The sequence below is a fragment of the Berghia stephanieae genome, chromosome 4 (assembly GCF_034508935.2).
Source record: "Berghia stephanieae isolate SIO BIC M18660-M18661 chromosome 4, UCSD_Bste_1.3, whole genome shotgun sequence".
NCBI lineage: Eukaryota > Metazoa > Mollusca > Gastropoda > Nudibranchia > Aeolidiidae > Berghia > Berghia stephanieae.
In genome coordinates, this window is record NC_088363.1 from 93,438,631 (window position 1) to 93,453,630 (window position 15,000).

The 15,000-nt window shown below is 38.2% G+C and overlaps 1 protein-coding gene across 1 annotated transcript in view; it reads right to left on the reverse strand.

Annotated features, from left to right (window-relative positions):
- The window catches only part of LOC144971592 (uncharacterized), a 156,792-nt gene that overhangs the window by 53,537 nt on the left and 88,255 nt on the right, over window positions 1-15,000 (reverse strand). Inside the window, exon 4 of the mRNA XM_078912659.1 lies at window positions 3,335-4,197. Within this exon, the coding sequence (XP_078768785.1) occupies window positions 3,335-3,590 (256 nt within the window). The 5' untranslated portion in view covers window positions 3,591-4,197. The remainder of the gene's footprint in view (window positions 1-3,334; window positions 4,198-15,000) is intronic.

Sequence of the window (15,000 nt, forward strand, 5' to 3'; positions counted from 1 at the left end):
GAGATCGCACACCTTTGATTTTCCGAGATCGCAACACTTTGATGTTTCACATCGCAACACCTTGATGTTTTACGAATCGCAACAGCTTATGTTTAGAGATCGAACATTTGATGTTTTACGAGATGGCAACAATTTGATGTTTTTAAGGATGACATTATTACATCGCACACTTTATGTTTTCACAATCGCAGCAACCTTTGATGTTTTCACAGTCCGACCCTTGATGTTTCACTCGCGACAGTCATTTTTTCACGAGTCGCAGCAACCTTAGTTTACATCAACACCTTATTTCATAACTATGTTTCGGTCGCAAAATTGATTTCAACAAATTGATTTCACGAATGCAGCAATTTGATTTTCACATCGGACAACTCCAGATGAGACAAGCCTTGTTTCGCAACACTGTCAGGTCGGCAGACAAGCTTTGATGTTTCCACCAATCGGATCGCACAAGCTTTGATGTTTTCACGAGGATCGCAGACAAGCCTTTGATGTTTTCACATCGACAAGGATTTCCAGGTCGCAGACAAGCCTTTGATGTTTCACGAGGATCGGCAGACAAGCTTTATGTTTTCACGAGGATCGCAGACAAGCTTTGATGTTTTCACGAGGATCGGCAGACAAGCTTTGATGTTTTCACGAGGATCGAGAAGGGTCGGGGATGTTCAGAGTCGGCAGACAAGCCTTTGATGTTTTCACGAGGTCGGCAGACAAGCCTTTGATGTTTTCACGAGGATCGGCAGACAAGCCTTTGATGTTTCACGAGATCGGCAGACAAGCCTTTGATGTTTTCACGGGATCGGCAGACAACCTTTGATTTTCACGAGATCGGCAGACAAGCCTTTGATGTTTTACGAGATCGCAGACACTTTGTGTTTCACAGATCGGCAACAAGCTTGATGTTTTCACGAGGATCGGCAACAGCTTTGATGTTTTCACGAGATCGCAGACAAGCCTTTGATGTTTCCGAGATCGCAAAAGCCTTGATTTTTCACGAGGATCGCAGCAAGCTTGATGTCACGAATCGCGACAAGCCTTTGATGTTTTCACGAGGATCGGCGACAAGCCTTTGATGTTTTCACGAGTCGCAGACAAGCCTTGATGTTTTCACGAGATCGCAGACAACTTGATGTTACAGAGGCGACAAGCTTTGATGTTTTCACGAGGATCGCAGACAAGCCTTTGATGTTTTCACGAGATCGGCAGACAAGCCTTTGAGTTTTCACGAGGATCGCAGACAAGCTTTGATGTTTTCACGAGATCGAGACAAGCTTTGATGTTTTCACGAGGATCGCAGACAAGCCTTGATGTTTTCACGAGGATCGCAGACAACCTTGATGTTTTCACAGGATCGGCAGACAGCCTTTGATGTTTTCACGAGGATCGGCCAAGCTTGAGTTCACGAGATCGCAGACAGCCTTTGATGTTTTCACGAGGATCGGCAGACAAGCCTTGATGTTTTCACGAGGATCGGCAGACAAGCCTTGATGTTTTCACGAGGATCGCAGACAAGCTTTGATGTTTTCACGAGGATCGCAGACAAGCCTTTGATGTTTTCACAGATCGGCAGACAAGCCTTTGATGTTTTCACGAGGATCGGCAGACAAGCCTTTGATGTTTTCACGAGGATCGGCAGACAAGCCTTTGATGTTTTCACGAGGATCGGCAGACAAGCCTTTGATGTTTTCACGAGGATCGGCAGACAAGCCTTTGATGTTTTCACGAGGGATCGGCAGACAAGCCTTTGATGTTTTCACGAGGATCGGGAGACAAGCCTTTGATGTTTTCACGAGGATCGGCAGACAAGCCTTTGATGTTTTCACGAGGATCGGCAGACAAGCCTTTGATGTTTTCACGAGGATCGGCAGACAAGCCTTTGATGTTTTCACGAGGATCGGCAGACAAGCCTTTGATGTTTTCACGAGGATCGACAGACAACAAAAACAGAAGGAACAAAACCAAACCAAAACCAAAACAAGACAAAAAAATAATAAAATAAACAACCAAAAAAAACAAAAAACAACAAAAAAAAACAAACTGAAAACAACCAAAAAAAATAAATAAATAAAATAAAACGCATACAAAGACACACAAAACGAAAACAACAAAAACAAAAAAACACACACAACGACACACAAAACAAATACAAACAACCAAAAAACAAAAACAAAAAAAAAAACCAGAAAACAAAACAAAAAAATAAACACACGGACAAGAAGAAAAAAAACAAACAAACAGTTAAATCCCGCTGACTAGACGGCCAAGGCTTTCTCCCTTCAAATTCTTTTTTTTTTTTTATGCTATTGTAAGTAAACATTGTGTTCACAGGTTGCCAGGTTTTGAATTTTGTTATTGCCAAAAATAATTAACCTGACAATGATAAAAGAAGAACGACATTCTTTGCATGCATCTGGGTGTTGGTAGGTACTTGTAGTTCATAAAAAGTGCTCGATAATTTTGGTAAGAGGATAATATAAAATTATTATAAAAGGAAATGCCCGGCCGACGACGTTCACGAGCACAGAAACGATTGTACCGGCTAAAATCAATATGAGTACTTTTTCCTTTCATAATATATGTATATATATATATATATATATATATATATATATATATATATATATATATATATATATATATATATATATATATATATATTCTCTCATCGTACTCAGGTGTAAAATGAGTACCTGGCCGTTAACAGCGTTGTCTTTGTCCGAAAAATTGTAATATCGCCTAACAGGAGTCATGTCCCGTTCTACATGTTAAATGGTGCTGTTGACCAGGGACCCCTTGTAAAGCGCTTTGAGCACATTTAGTGGATATTGCGCTATATAAAGCCCAAAAAGCTCAAGCTCAACCCATGTGCTAACGATGATGGCGTCTGTTATTGTCGATGGGATTTTACACATTTCATATCTCGAGAAAACTATCACACTGCCCACCCAACCAATGTCATAATACGCACACACCATCTTCATGTCAGTTGTAGACACCATGGAAAATTAGGCGACGATTGGTCCAGTGGCTTTGGAGCCTTATGGTCACAAATATATATAAATATATATATATATATATATATATATATATATATATATATATATATATATATATATATATATATATAATATATATATATATATATTATATATATATATATATATATATATAATATATATATATATATATTATATATATATATATATATATATATATATATATATATATATATAATACATATATATGTATAATCATCATTAATCCTTGTCATAATCATCATGATGATCATCACCATTATTACGACTACTATCATTATAAGTGAGAATGTGTTTACCTGTGGAATATGAATCGTCGCCTCGAACAATCCCAAGACTCAATCCAAAAATGTTGGCACAGGACATGGCGTCACCTGCGAACTGCTCTATACTCATAATCTCTTCCTTACTGATCTTGTCCGGTATAGAGGATGCCAGAATCAGGGGACATACGAGGCACGTGACCAGGATATAAATAGACAGACAACTCGTGACTAGTTGTCGTCGATGTCCCGAGTTGCATGTGAGATGATTCCAGCTTTTGTGAAAGGCCATGGCGTTGGAATGTAGAATTGGGAAATAAAAATTATAAATTCAGAGAAATCAAAAGATATTCCAAGCTGATTTAGCAATTCTAATAAAGAGTTAATTATATTCGATCCAATGCGAATGGTGAATCAAATATGATAAATCCTGTTTTTGTGTGTGTAAAATGGAATATTGTGAAGCTGTCAAGAATGAAACCGCCAAAAGCACAGGACATTCACCAGCTGTCCGATATCGACTTTAACATATCATCGAAATCCTTCAATGCTGTATGGTACACAATGGGCTTGCTATTTCAAAGTAGTAAAAAATATATATACAAAATCGTAAGCTAACGTTAGAACCACTGCGAATCCTGGCCTCGAACTGCGGCAGCGACGATAATTTGGTTTGACGACAGGAAAGTGACCAATGACCAATCCTGACCAACTGTCAGAGCACGGTTGTCGTTGGGGAGGTCAGAGGGGAAGAATCATGTTCTTCCATTGTTCCTGGGTATTGTTACTGTTGTCGCTGTCAGCTCGACAACAATACGACCACGGTAGAGTCTAACAAGACCTGGATCCACACTGCTGGTTGTTGCTAGCGACGCTGGTCTTTCATCAATGGCTGCCTTCTGAAATGGAGATGAGAAAAAGAGAAGGCGACATCATTATTGTTATTATGTTTGGATAAATGAACCGTGAGTGTTGAATAAGATTACGGTCTTAGGGAAATATGATGCCCGCTAAACGCTTTAATGAACAGCGTGGCTAATACGCAAGATTAAGGTCAGCTAGTATTTTTGTTGCTTTTTTTGGGTAGTATTAACGTTAAAGGTCTCTTTGGATGGACTATATGTAGAATAACTTAAACCTCCTTTTGTTATGTAATATTTTCACAGACAAGGATTATACAATTTCGATTCCACACTCAGACCAAAGGTGTTATTCCCCGCAATACTCGCAAGTGTCGAAAATTATTGTGGAATCAATTGTAAATAATAATGATAATAATAGTCCAAAGTTGATGATGATGATGATGATGATAATAATAATAATAATAATAATAATAATAATAATAATAATAATAATAATAATAATAATAATAATAGTAGTAGTAGTAGTAGGAGTAGTAGTAGTAGTAGTAGTAGTAGTAGTAGTAGTAGTAGTAGTAGTAGTAGTAGTAGTAGTAGTAGTAGTAGCAGTAGTAGTAGTAGTAGTTGTAGTGGTAGTAGTAGTAGCAGTAGTTGTAGTAATAGTAGTGGTAGTAGTAGTAGTAGTAGCAGTAGTAGTTAGTAGTAGTAGTAGTAGTAGTAGTAGTAGTAGTAGTAGTAGTAGTAGTAGTAGTAGTAGTAGTATAGTAGTAGTAGTAGTAGTAGTAGTAGTAGTAGTAGTAGTAGTAGTAGTAGTAGTAGTAGTAGTAGTAGTAGTAGTAGTAGTAGTAGTAGTAGTAGCAGTAGTAATAATAATAATAATAATAATAATAATAATAATAATAATAATAATAATAATAATAATAATAATAATAATAATAATAATAATAATAATAATGATGATGATGATGATGATGATGATGATGATGATGATGATGATGATGATGATGATGATGATGATGATGATAATAATAAAAATAAATAAACAAACAAATATTTTTTGTTAAACGTATAGAGGCCTGTCTTTTTCTATCCTTAAAGTGATATCTGGAAAAAAAAAGAACAAATCCTATTTTCACAACGCAAGTCGCGTTGTTTCTGACTATCTATGACATTTTGAAGGAAATCCTTTTTATCCATGAACTAATCCGTTCAGACTGAACATTGGATTTTTTTTTTTTTTTTGTTCAATTGAAATTTGATACGGGATAAGTAGGCCTCGTGTGGAAAACCTCCCTAGCAAACAATGAATCATTCGATATCAAGTTTATATCATAATATAAATCAGCACCTACATTCCTAGGGCATTATTCTATCTCGTCATTTCCTAACGATGCAGCTACCTGCATAAGACCTTTTAAAAAGAATTAATTGGTCCGGCGGAATGCATTCAAGTGTCACTGAAATGTAATTAGATAGTTTTATCATAATATGATGCTATTTTCCAAACCAAACTTCAATGGCGCCCTTGTGTATATATTATATTTTAGATATTAAGGTGGATTCAGTAGTCTGGTGTCACGCCGCCCGGCAACGGGGGTCATCTTGGTTCTAAACAAAGAAAATCATTACCTTTTATTCTTCATGCTGGCTAGAACTTTTCATATGCCTTGTGATCAGAATGTGTAAAAGTCAAAACATGATCAAATTTATGGGGGTTTTTTCCCCTCTGGATACGCTTTTATGCTCGCCGGGGAAATATTCCATACGGGCGTCCGCCGTTGTTCCGATAGTTTAGAGCCAGTGTTACTAAGTTACCATGCGTCATTAGGAAGGAAGTGACGTTTCGACTGTTGAGGAGTTTGAAACCAAACTTCGAAGCGCTTGATAAGAAAACACAACGAGTAAACAAAACTCACAAATCACATGACAATAAGCTAAAATGCTGAGGAGCAAGTCCTTCGTGTTTGAGTTGTTATGATAATACGCTTCAACAGTCATGACGTCACTTCCTTCCCAATGACGCATGGTAACTTGTAACTAGCTCTAAACTCTCGAAACAATGTCGGACGCCCTTATGAATTATTTCTCCGACGAGCATAAAAGCGTATTCAGAAGGAAAAACAACAACAAAACAATATAAATATGATCATGTTTTGATTTTTACACATCCTGATCACAAGGCATATGAAAAGTTCTAGCCAGCATGAAGAATAAAAAGTACCGATTTTCTTTGTTTAGAACCACGATGGCCGCCGTTGCTGGGCGACGTGACATCAGACTACTGAATCCAATTACTAATAATAATTAATACTGATCAAGGAATTCAATCAGGCAACCAACGTATCTACTAAATAAGATCCTATACTGTAATATGGGGATACTGTGACTTTCTAACACAATTTAACTAACACAAATTTTGGAATATTTTTAAAAAATTTCATCCATCTATCAAAATGGCAACAGCCTGTCAAAAATCTAAATCCCGAGATTTCTTCGAGATCTGGGATAAATACATTTTGAGAAGTTTGTCGCCAACTTGATCTAGTCTATCTGTCTTGAGCTTTTAACAACTTGCAATATCAACTAAATTCAATGTTCTCAAAGCTGTTTACAAGGGGGCGATGAAACATGAGGTGAACGCTTTCAGGCCAAAATGACAAAAGGATTTTGTACATAAGTACAAGCAGACTGTCACCCATCCGATAAATGACCACGTTAAACATCCCTTGATTTTGTTCCAAGACGAGACTACACGATGCTGACTCAAAGGTTCAACATGACGATTAATTACATTCATATTGCAATGAGTGTTGTGTTGTTATGTTGTGTTGTGAGGTAAAGGTTGAATTCCTCGTGATGCATACTAAAGGTTACATTCCTTGTGTATAAATAACAGTATATTATACCAGTACCATTAGAAATGGTATAACAACACCGATTGTGTAATGGTCGTGGGAGATAATGAATTATACTGCATGCCGCACTCCGACAAAACGACTATTTTTTTAAAATTTGGGCCAGATCTCGTAATTTATTGACATAATTTATTGAAGTAAAAACAAACTTGGCCAAACTTTTTTTTTAAAAATACGTTTTGGCCAGAATACAACTCATACGATACGGTAGTGACCCCGTGGGTTTAGGTAAAGTACTCACAACATCCGCCAGCCTGATGTAACGTATCAACACACAAAACTATATTTAACATTGAACATTTATTATCTGATTGATGTAATTTAAGGAGAACTAATCACCATTGCTGTCTAAAAAACAATTACAGAGAGCTGAGTGACGTCAGTTTCGGTCCTTCTATACGAGACCACCCCCCCCCCCCCAAAAAAAAAATGATCATAGAATTCCCGTATCCTAACAAAACACTTGATTTCATTTTGTCCTGAAAACGTTACATTACGAATACCTCCAGATATTCAGATGGCTCGATAAGAATTTGTCAAAACATTTCATCCATCCCGAAATGTCATTTAACTCTCCCCTTACCAGCTATTTTCAGAATTTTACCCCAAAACTTCATAGTCCCCATAGAGAATACAAGTCTGTGATAGTCCCCCAGCACAAAATAGATTTTTCAAACAGATTAGCAACGAGTATATTCTGTATTTTGTTCAGAGAAATTATGAGTTCTGCAACACAGTGTCAAGTTTTTATGGCTATAACTATAACAAAATGAAATCAGACTAAGAAAATTATTGGCTGCATCGTAACGAATGTGACGCTTGTCCTACTATGAGTGGTAAGGAGAGGTTTAAACACCAGGGTTTATTAGGACTTCTTGACAGCTTGGTGGTCAATCTTAGTCTATCCATATAATAGTTGATGTGAGCAATCTAAACCACCCTGCCTGATTTAATACGAATACCGTTTTGAGACGGTGGGTCACATGGTAAGGATAGCTGAACGTTTTCGGATCAAAATGAAAGAAGAAGAAAAATGTGTTTCGTCAATGTCCCACTAAAATGGCTTATAATCAGTTAGATGCCGTACGCTGGAAAAACTCGTATTTCAAAATTTGGCAAGAAAACTCATCCTTCTAGAAGTCTCAGGTTTGACATTATTTTGCCAAGATGAGGGTCATTTAAATCGATCGATATTTGAAGGACGAGTTTTCCGACCAAAATCTTAAATATGAGTTTTTCCAGAGTACGACAGTTAACTGGTGAATAAATAATGCCTAAAACGTCGGTGAATCCCGCAGTGAATGTGGCGTCCGATGTAGGTACTCATGACAACAGACTTTCCAACACAAACAAAACACTCATCCATTCTCATCTCTCTATGTATGTAATTACAAAATCCTTGACAATCCGACAATAGAGATAGTTGACCTCTCGTAATCAGCCTAGCATCTACATCTACATACAGAATTGTGTATGTAAATTACGAAAGTGCACAACGGCGAATTACGAAAATTATGAAACTGCATGAGAAATTATGATTATTAAGAACCATTATCGCAGCAGAAGGTGTATAATATCATCACTATGCACTATGATAACGGAAGTTTGAATATTATAACCTACTATAACTAAATAGGGTAAAAAGGTTAATAATCTTGTGCAGCGTAACCTTTAAAAACGGTAAGACGAGAAGGGCGAGTAGGAAAGGGGAGATAACCATAGGACAATCAGGTCACATTACCGGAAGAACAAGGTACACGCAGACGGGAAATCTGGGAAATGATCGTCATCAACTTCAATTTATTTTTAGATTCCGGCCATATCAATATTCAATTTAAAATCAGAATCTAGAATATTCCATAATATTTAAGGATATTCTTTTTTCTCTTTAGGGCAGATTATGTCTTTACAACTTTGTTTGCTTTTTAATTAAAAATTGAGCTTTATATAGCGCAATATCCACTAAATGTGCTCAAAGCGATTTACAAGGGGTCCCTGGTCAACAGCAACATTTAACATGTAGGACGGGACATGACACCTGTTAGGCGATATTACAATTTTTCGGACAAAGACAACGCTGTTAACGGCCAGGTACTCATTTTACACCTGAGTACGGTGAGAGAATGTGCCGAGCGCGAGGCTTGAACCCAGGACCTTCCGATCCGAAAGCGATTGTCATACCACTAGACCACATAGCCGCACTAAATTTTTTAATTTTTATTTTTTAAATTACTCTTTGTTGGAGGAAGGGGGGGGGGGGGTTCTGTGCTTTTCACGCTTTTCAATCATTGTCCGCTAGTAAAAAGGTAGATGATGAGATAGTCAAAAGACTATTGATGCTATGCATTTAGCCAATACACTCACTGCATCCGCAAGCCGGATATAAGGTACCGAAACACGAAACCATGTGTAATCTTGAACGTCAAAATGATAAGAAATAAAAACAAAAAACGAACACAAACAAACAAAAAAGCCAAAAAACCCCCCCAACCCCCCCCCCCAAAAAAAAAAAAATCAACAAAGAACAAAACAAACCAAACAAACTCCCCATAAAACAAAACAAAAACCAAAAAATGACAAATGATCAGAGACATGTTTGAATTTGTATATTGAGCAATAGCCACTAAACATGCTCAAAGCACTGTACAATGGGTTCCTGGCAAACAGCAACAATTAACATGCAGGACGAGACAAGACGCCTGTTAGACGATATTATTGCCATTTTTTTTTCCCCGACAGAAACGACACTGTTAACCAACCGCCAAGAACTCATTTTACACACGAGTACGATGAGAGAAAGTGAGTCAAAGGGCCTTTTCCAAGGACTCAACTATGCGCCGCTCAGAGCGGGACTCGAACCCTGGATCGTCTGATCCGAGGGCGAGTGTCATACCACAAGACCACGCAGCTGCACAAATAAAATATTTTAGTTCTTTAGAAATTACAATATTAAAAAATCAAAACTAACTCTCCTCAAAGAGGACATCGATTTTAATTCAAATTTGATACCACAAATTCGATACCACACGTATCACGTGATTCCCTTCGACATCATTGTTTTGAGATGGTTGGTCTCACATGATTAAAAAAAAGAAACAAGAAGTAAGCGCCTTATACTATTGAGCTTTATATAGCGCAATATCCGCTAAATTTCCTCAAAGCGCTTTACAAGGCGTCCCTGGTCAACAGCAACACTTAACATGTAGGACTGGACATGACGCCTGCTAGTCGGACAAAATACAACGCTGTTAACGGCCAGGTACTCATTTTACACCTGATACGTTGAGAGAAAGTGAGTAAGGAGCCTTTTCCAAGTACTCAACTATGCGCCGAGCCCGATGCTCGAACCCAGGACCTTCCGATCCGCATGAGAGTGTCATACCACTAGACCACATAGCCGCACAAAGCCACGCCTTTACGCCCTTTACTAGGCAGGCACCACATCATTGTATGAGCACCATCCTGTCAATTGTAACCATCACACCATGGAAAGTGTATGTAACTATCGACGTTGAGTCATAATAACATTATGCAATATGGATATATCATATTATTATTATTGTCTAGTCGTCTGTCTCTTGGGATCTGTTGAAAGCTCATCTTTGGGCTACACAGATCAAAACACTTTATTTGTGACCCGCCGCCTGAAAACGGTATTAAGCCGGGATGATCAAAGTACTGAGAATAGAATCTATGACCAAAAACCTCAGACTAGAGTTGAGTCCATGTATGTATTATTGAAGAAAAGATATAGAATTTTAAAGTGCTGAAAAACGACATTTCGTTTTCTTGACCAGTTAAGAATCAAATTGACTTTTCAGCATCTTGTTCATCCCGACATAATACCGTTTTGAGACGATGGGTCACATTTTCAGTTTGGCCAGAAAGCTTCTACCACGTACTATTATGTCGATAGTCCATGATGACCTTGTCAGAAATTTTAATCCTGAGACTTCGTAGGCACTCTTTTAGACTATAAAAAAACTCTAGTTTAAGACTTTGGACAAGGTTGGAGTGAACATATCGAAATATGAAGGGAAAGTTTTCAGATCAAAATGAAAAAAAAATAAATGGTGTTCATTATTGGAAAACGCGTTTTTACAAGCTATATTATTTTTTTTTTAATCAAAAGAAAAAGACACAGACGTCTACAAAACTTTAAAACAAACACAAAACAAAGTCGAAATTGAACAAATGATATCTATTGTGAGTGTGACACCCGTCAAATGTCTGAAGGCCCCTCGGAGTCAGAATTAATCAAAGAGTAAAACAGAATCAATTGCTAGCTATCCTTTAGATAGAATAATGCCATCTCGTCAAGTGCTTTGACAGATCTAAAAAAGGCATATCTAGTTACCCCATATTTCACCAGGTGTAGAAAAAGTCTTCCTATTTTAGAGTAACAAGGCAGCATCTCACACAAAAGGTAGCGATCAATAGTCTATGCGTTACACGGTACTGAAACATGGACGTCCAAGTTCTTTTGATCCAATTATCTGAGCGGCATATGGTTGAGCTCTTGAAAAAGGCTCTTTACTCACATTCTGTCACCGTACTCATATGTAAAACAAGTACCAGACCGTTAACAGCGTTGTCTCTCTCGGAAAAATTTTTTATTGATTACTTATTATGTGCAACTTTTCACTAAAAATGACTCAATACTGCGGCATTTCGTCCCTTTTGTGAGCTAAATCTGTCAAATGTTTTTATTCCCTCGTAAAGCCAAATGACATAAAGGTTATGGTAAATAATACGACCCTAGTCTGACTATGCACGTTCTATTCTATTTTCCATTCTGGCCACAAAAATTATACTTCAAATATCGATTGATTAAAACGAACCTCTACTCTCCACCCCCTCCCACCCCCTCCCTACCCCTCCCACCCCCTCCCTACCCCTCCCACCCCCTCCCTACCCCTCCCACCCCTCCCTACCCCTCCCCCCCCCTCCCACCCCCTCCCTACCCCGCCCAATACAAAAACAAACAACAACAAAAAATAATTAAAAATTAACCTTCGGAGTTGAGGTATCGGGTTTGACATGAAGCTATTTGAAAAGTTTGGCATTCTCAATTTAAAATATACTGATCGCTATGTGTGTGGAATAGAAGTTTTCTGGCCAAAATTATTTTGCCAAAAAAAAAAAAAAAAAGAAAAGACCTTTGCCAAAGTTAGCCAGAATACAGCGTGTAAAATATCAGAGTTAGAAGGTTAAATAATATCAGATGTCTATTCATCTATACTGCTGTACCAGGACAAAATAACTCTTCTTTTTGCCTCCCCCCCCCCCTTTCCAATTAAAAAAATCGATGAATTAGGATGGTTATTAATTCTTTGAAGTCTGGAGTTTTAAGCATAGTATTTGATGAATTCAGTGTCGTCTTACTTAGTTCATCGATATATAATGAGTAAAAATTTAATCTCGAGCTAAAATGATGAAAAAGCGTCTAGTCAGTGAGAGCAGTAGATATCTCATTTTTATTCTTTTAGAGGAATAATTCTAGTGGGTACGTGGGAGGGAGGGTGGGGTTGAGAATGATGTAAGGCTGGTGATTCGATGAGTAATATTTATTATGTCGTCATATTATTATTTAGATAGGAGGGTGTGTGATACAGTGTCAATTCTATGAACATTGGGCGAGAAAAAAAGTGGAATTGACAAAAGGTTGAAATGAACCCGTGAGAGGCTATCAGAATGAGTCACGCAAACACCTTTTCTATATTCAAAAAATAAAAATAATGTTAAATTGAGCTTTATATAGCGCAACATCCACTAAATGTGCTCAAAACGCTTTACAATGGGTCCCTGGTCAACTGCAACATTTAACATGTAGGACAGGACATGCTTCCTGTTAGACGATATTACAATTTTTCGGACAAAGACAACGCTGTTAACGGCCAGGTACTCATTTTACACCCGAGAACGGTGAGAGAAAGTGAGTAAAGAGCCTTTTCCAAGGACTCAACTATGCGCCGAGCGCGAGGCTCGAACCCAGGACCTTCCTCAAGACCACATAGCCGCACAATAAGAGATAAGGTGTCGAAGAGGAAATTGCGTTGGAATGACCACACGTTGCCCCATTTATTCCCCCAGCTTGCCAAATAAAACCAAATGTCCATGTTATACAGCACAAAAAAATCTTCTGGGTGCCATAATTTTTATACTAACATCCTAAAATGTCCGTCAATGCCTATATCCAGGTAACTAATTTATACTTAAAGTGGAGTCGGTCAATCTTGCTATCTAGTCTTCTGCGAGTACTGCCACCCATGACCGACCCCATTAATTTATTTAACATCGCTTTAAGTAATTGCAAGACAAGACACAAACTTGCACCACTTAGTCTAAGCCATAGATCTGCGGTCTAAGCCATCCCTGCCGCTTCAAGCCGCGTTATAAATTTTATGAACATCTGGGCGTTGGGATTTCTATGTGTCATGACAGAGTCAATGGGCGGCATTGAGATTGGGTAAATGTTTGTTATCTCTATGAAACGTCCATATCAGTCGAGGACAAACAGACCTCCACATTCGTCTGCCCCGACCAAAAACCGGCGCGTTTTTTTGTGTCTGGTGCTTTATGTAATACACTCGCAGGTTATCGGGCGGCTTTAATAAGGTGGGCAAACTGACCCCTCCTTGACCCCGTGGACAGATAGAATAATATTGTTTTAAAATAGCAATAAAATAGGACGAGCAAAGTCAGCCCATTGGGGGAAATTTGTCTCTAGGGTCTATTCCAAGGGAAGACTGGAATAATTCAGGCGTCAGTCGCAGTGCAGTGTCGCAAACTGAGCTAGGGCGAGGTGACTTGCTCAAGGCCACACAACGTAGCAGGTATTTGAACTCGGGTGCGAAGCAAAGACCAATGTAACACCCCTGTATTCCGTTGTTACGCCCTACCGCTGTTATCATTTTGATGGGTTGAAGGCATGGGGTTGGTCCGAAGTTTTTGATGTAATTAATGCAAATCAATTCAAAATTCCAGAAACAATATAACTGTCTAAACATTAAGTCATACCGCAGTCTACTGTACTGTATTACTGCAGACGTCTCAAAAAAAATGGATATACCTTGTCTAGCTTGGGATGATATTAAAACAAACAAAGTCCCACCGCCTGAATGGCCATCAGCACTCCGTGGTACGATAACAATTATATAATTGTCATCTTGGACTGAAAGTTTTCCTTCAAATATCGATCAATATTTAAATACCCCTCCCCCTCCTATTCCTCATCCTGCCGAATATCTAAAATGCCTACCTGGAAAAGTAGAAAACGGTAGGGGCTGCCTGAAGCCGGTGATCGTAAAATACTAAAGCCACGCTTTTCACCCATACTGAAACCACCATTGAGTACAGACGATACAAGTTATTTTGCACTATATTTTATTTGTTTTCCACGTTAATTTGTGTAGTGTTGTACTGGCGACGGGTTTGTCCCCGAAACGTCTATTGTCTGTTTTGTTCCCATACGAAGCCTCTCCATTTTCACTCTTTCGTTAGTAAATGCCTACCTGCCACTTCGTTGGAGTCACACATTTGGAACAATAGCAGACAAGCAAGATGGTGGTCATCTTAAATTACCGAAATTTGAAAAAAAAAAAGAAAAAAAGTTAAAGGTTCCGCCCCATCCCCCTCCAAAGTGCTTTTCTAATCCTATCGAAAGCACGATCGTTATTGGCGTGTTTGACTGTAGGAAACTTGATAGTTTAATCTGTCAGTCTCTTGGAAACAGCTCATCAACGCTTTCATAACGAGTTCCATAAAGCCAAATAAATATTAACATAACACGGTATCAAAGGAACATGCAGTGAGCAAATACCCAGGGCATAATGTGTAGAAAATTCAAAGTGATTTGTTAAATTCAAAGCCTTATCAAAATGCCAAACGCTTCATTACACAAACAATTTGACGGAAAAACCCAAAG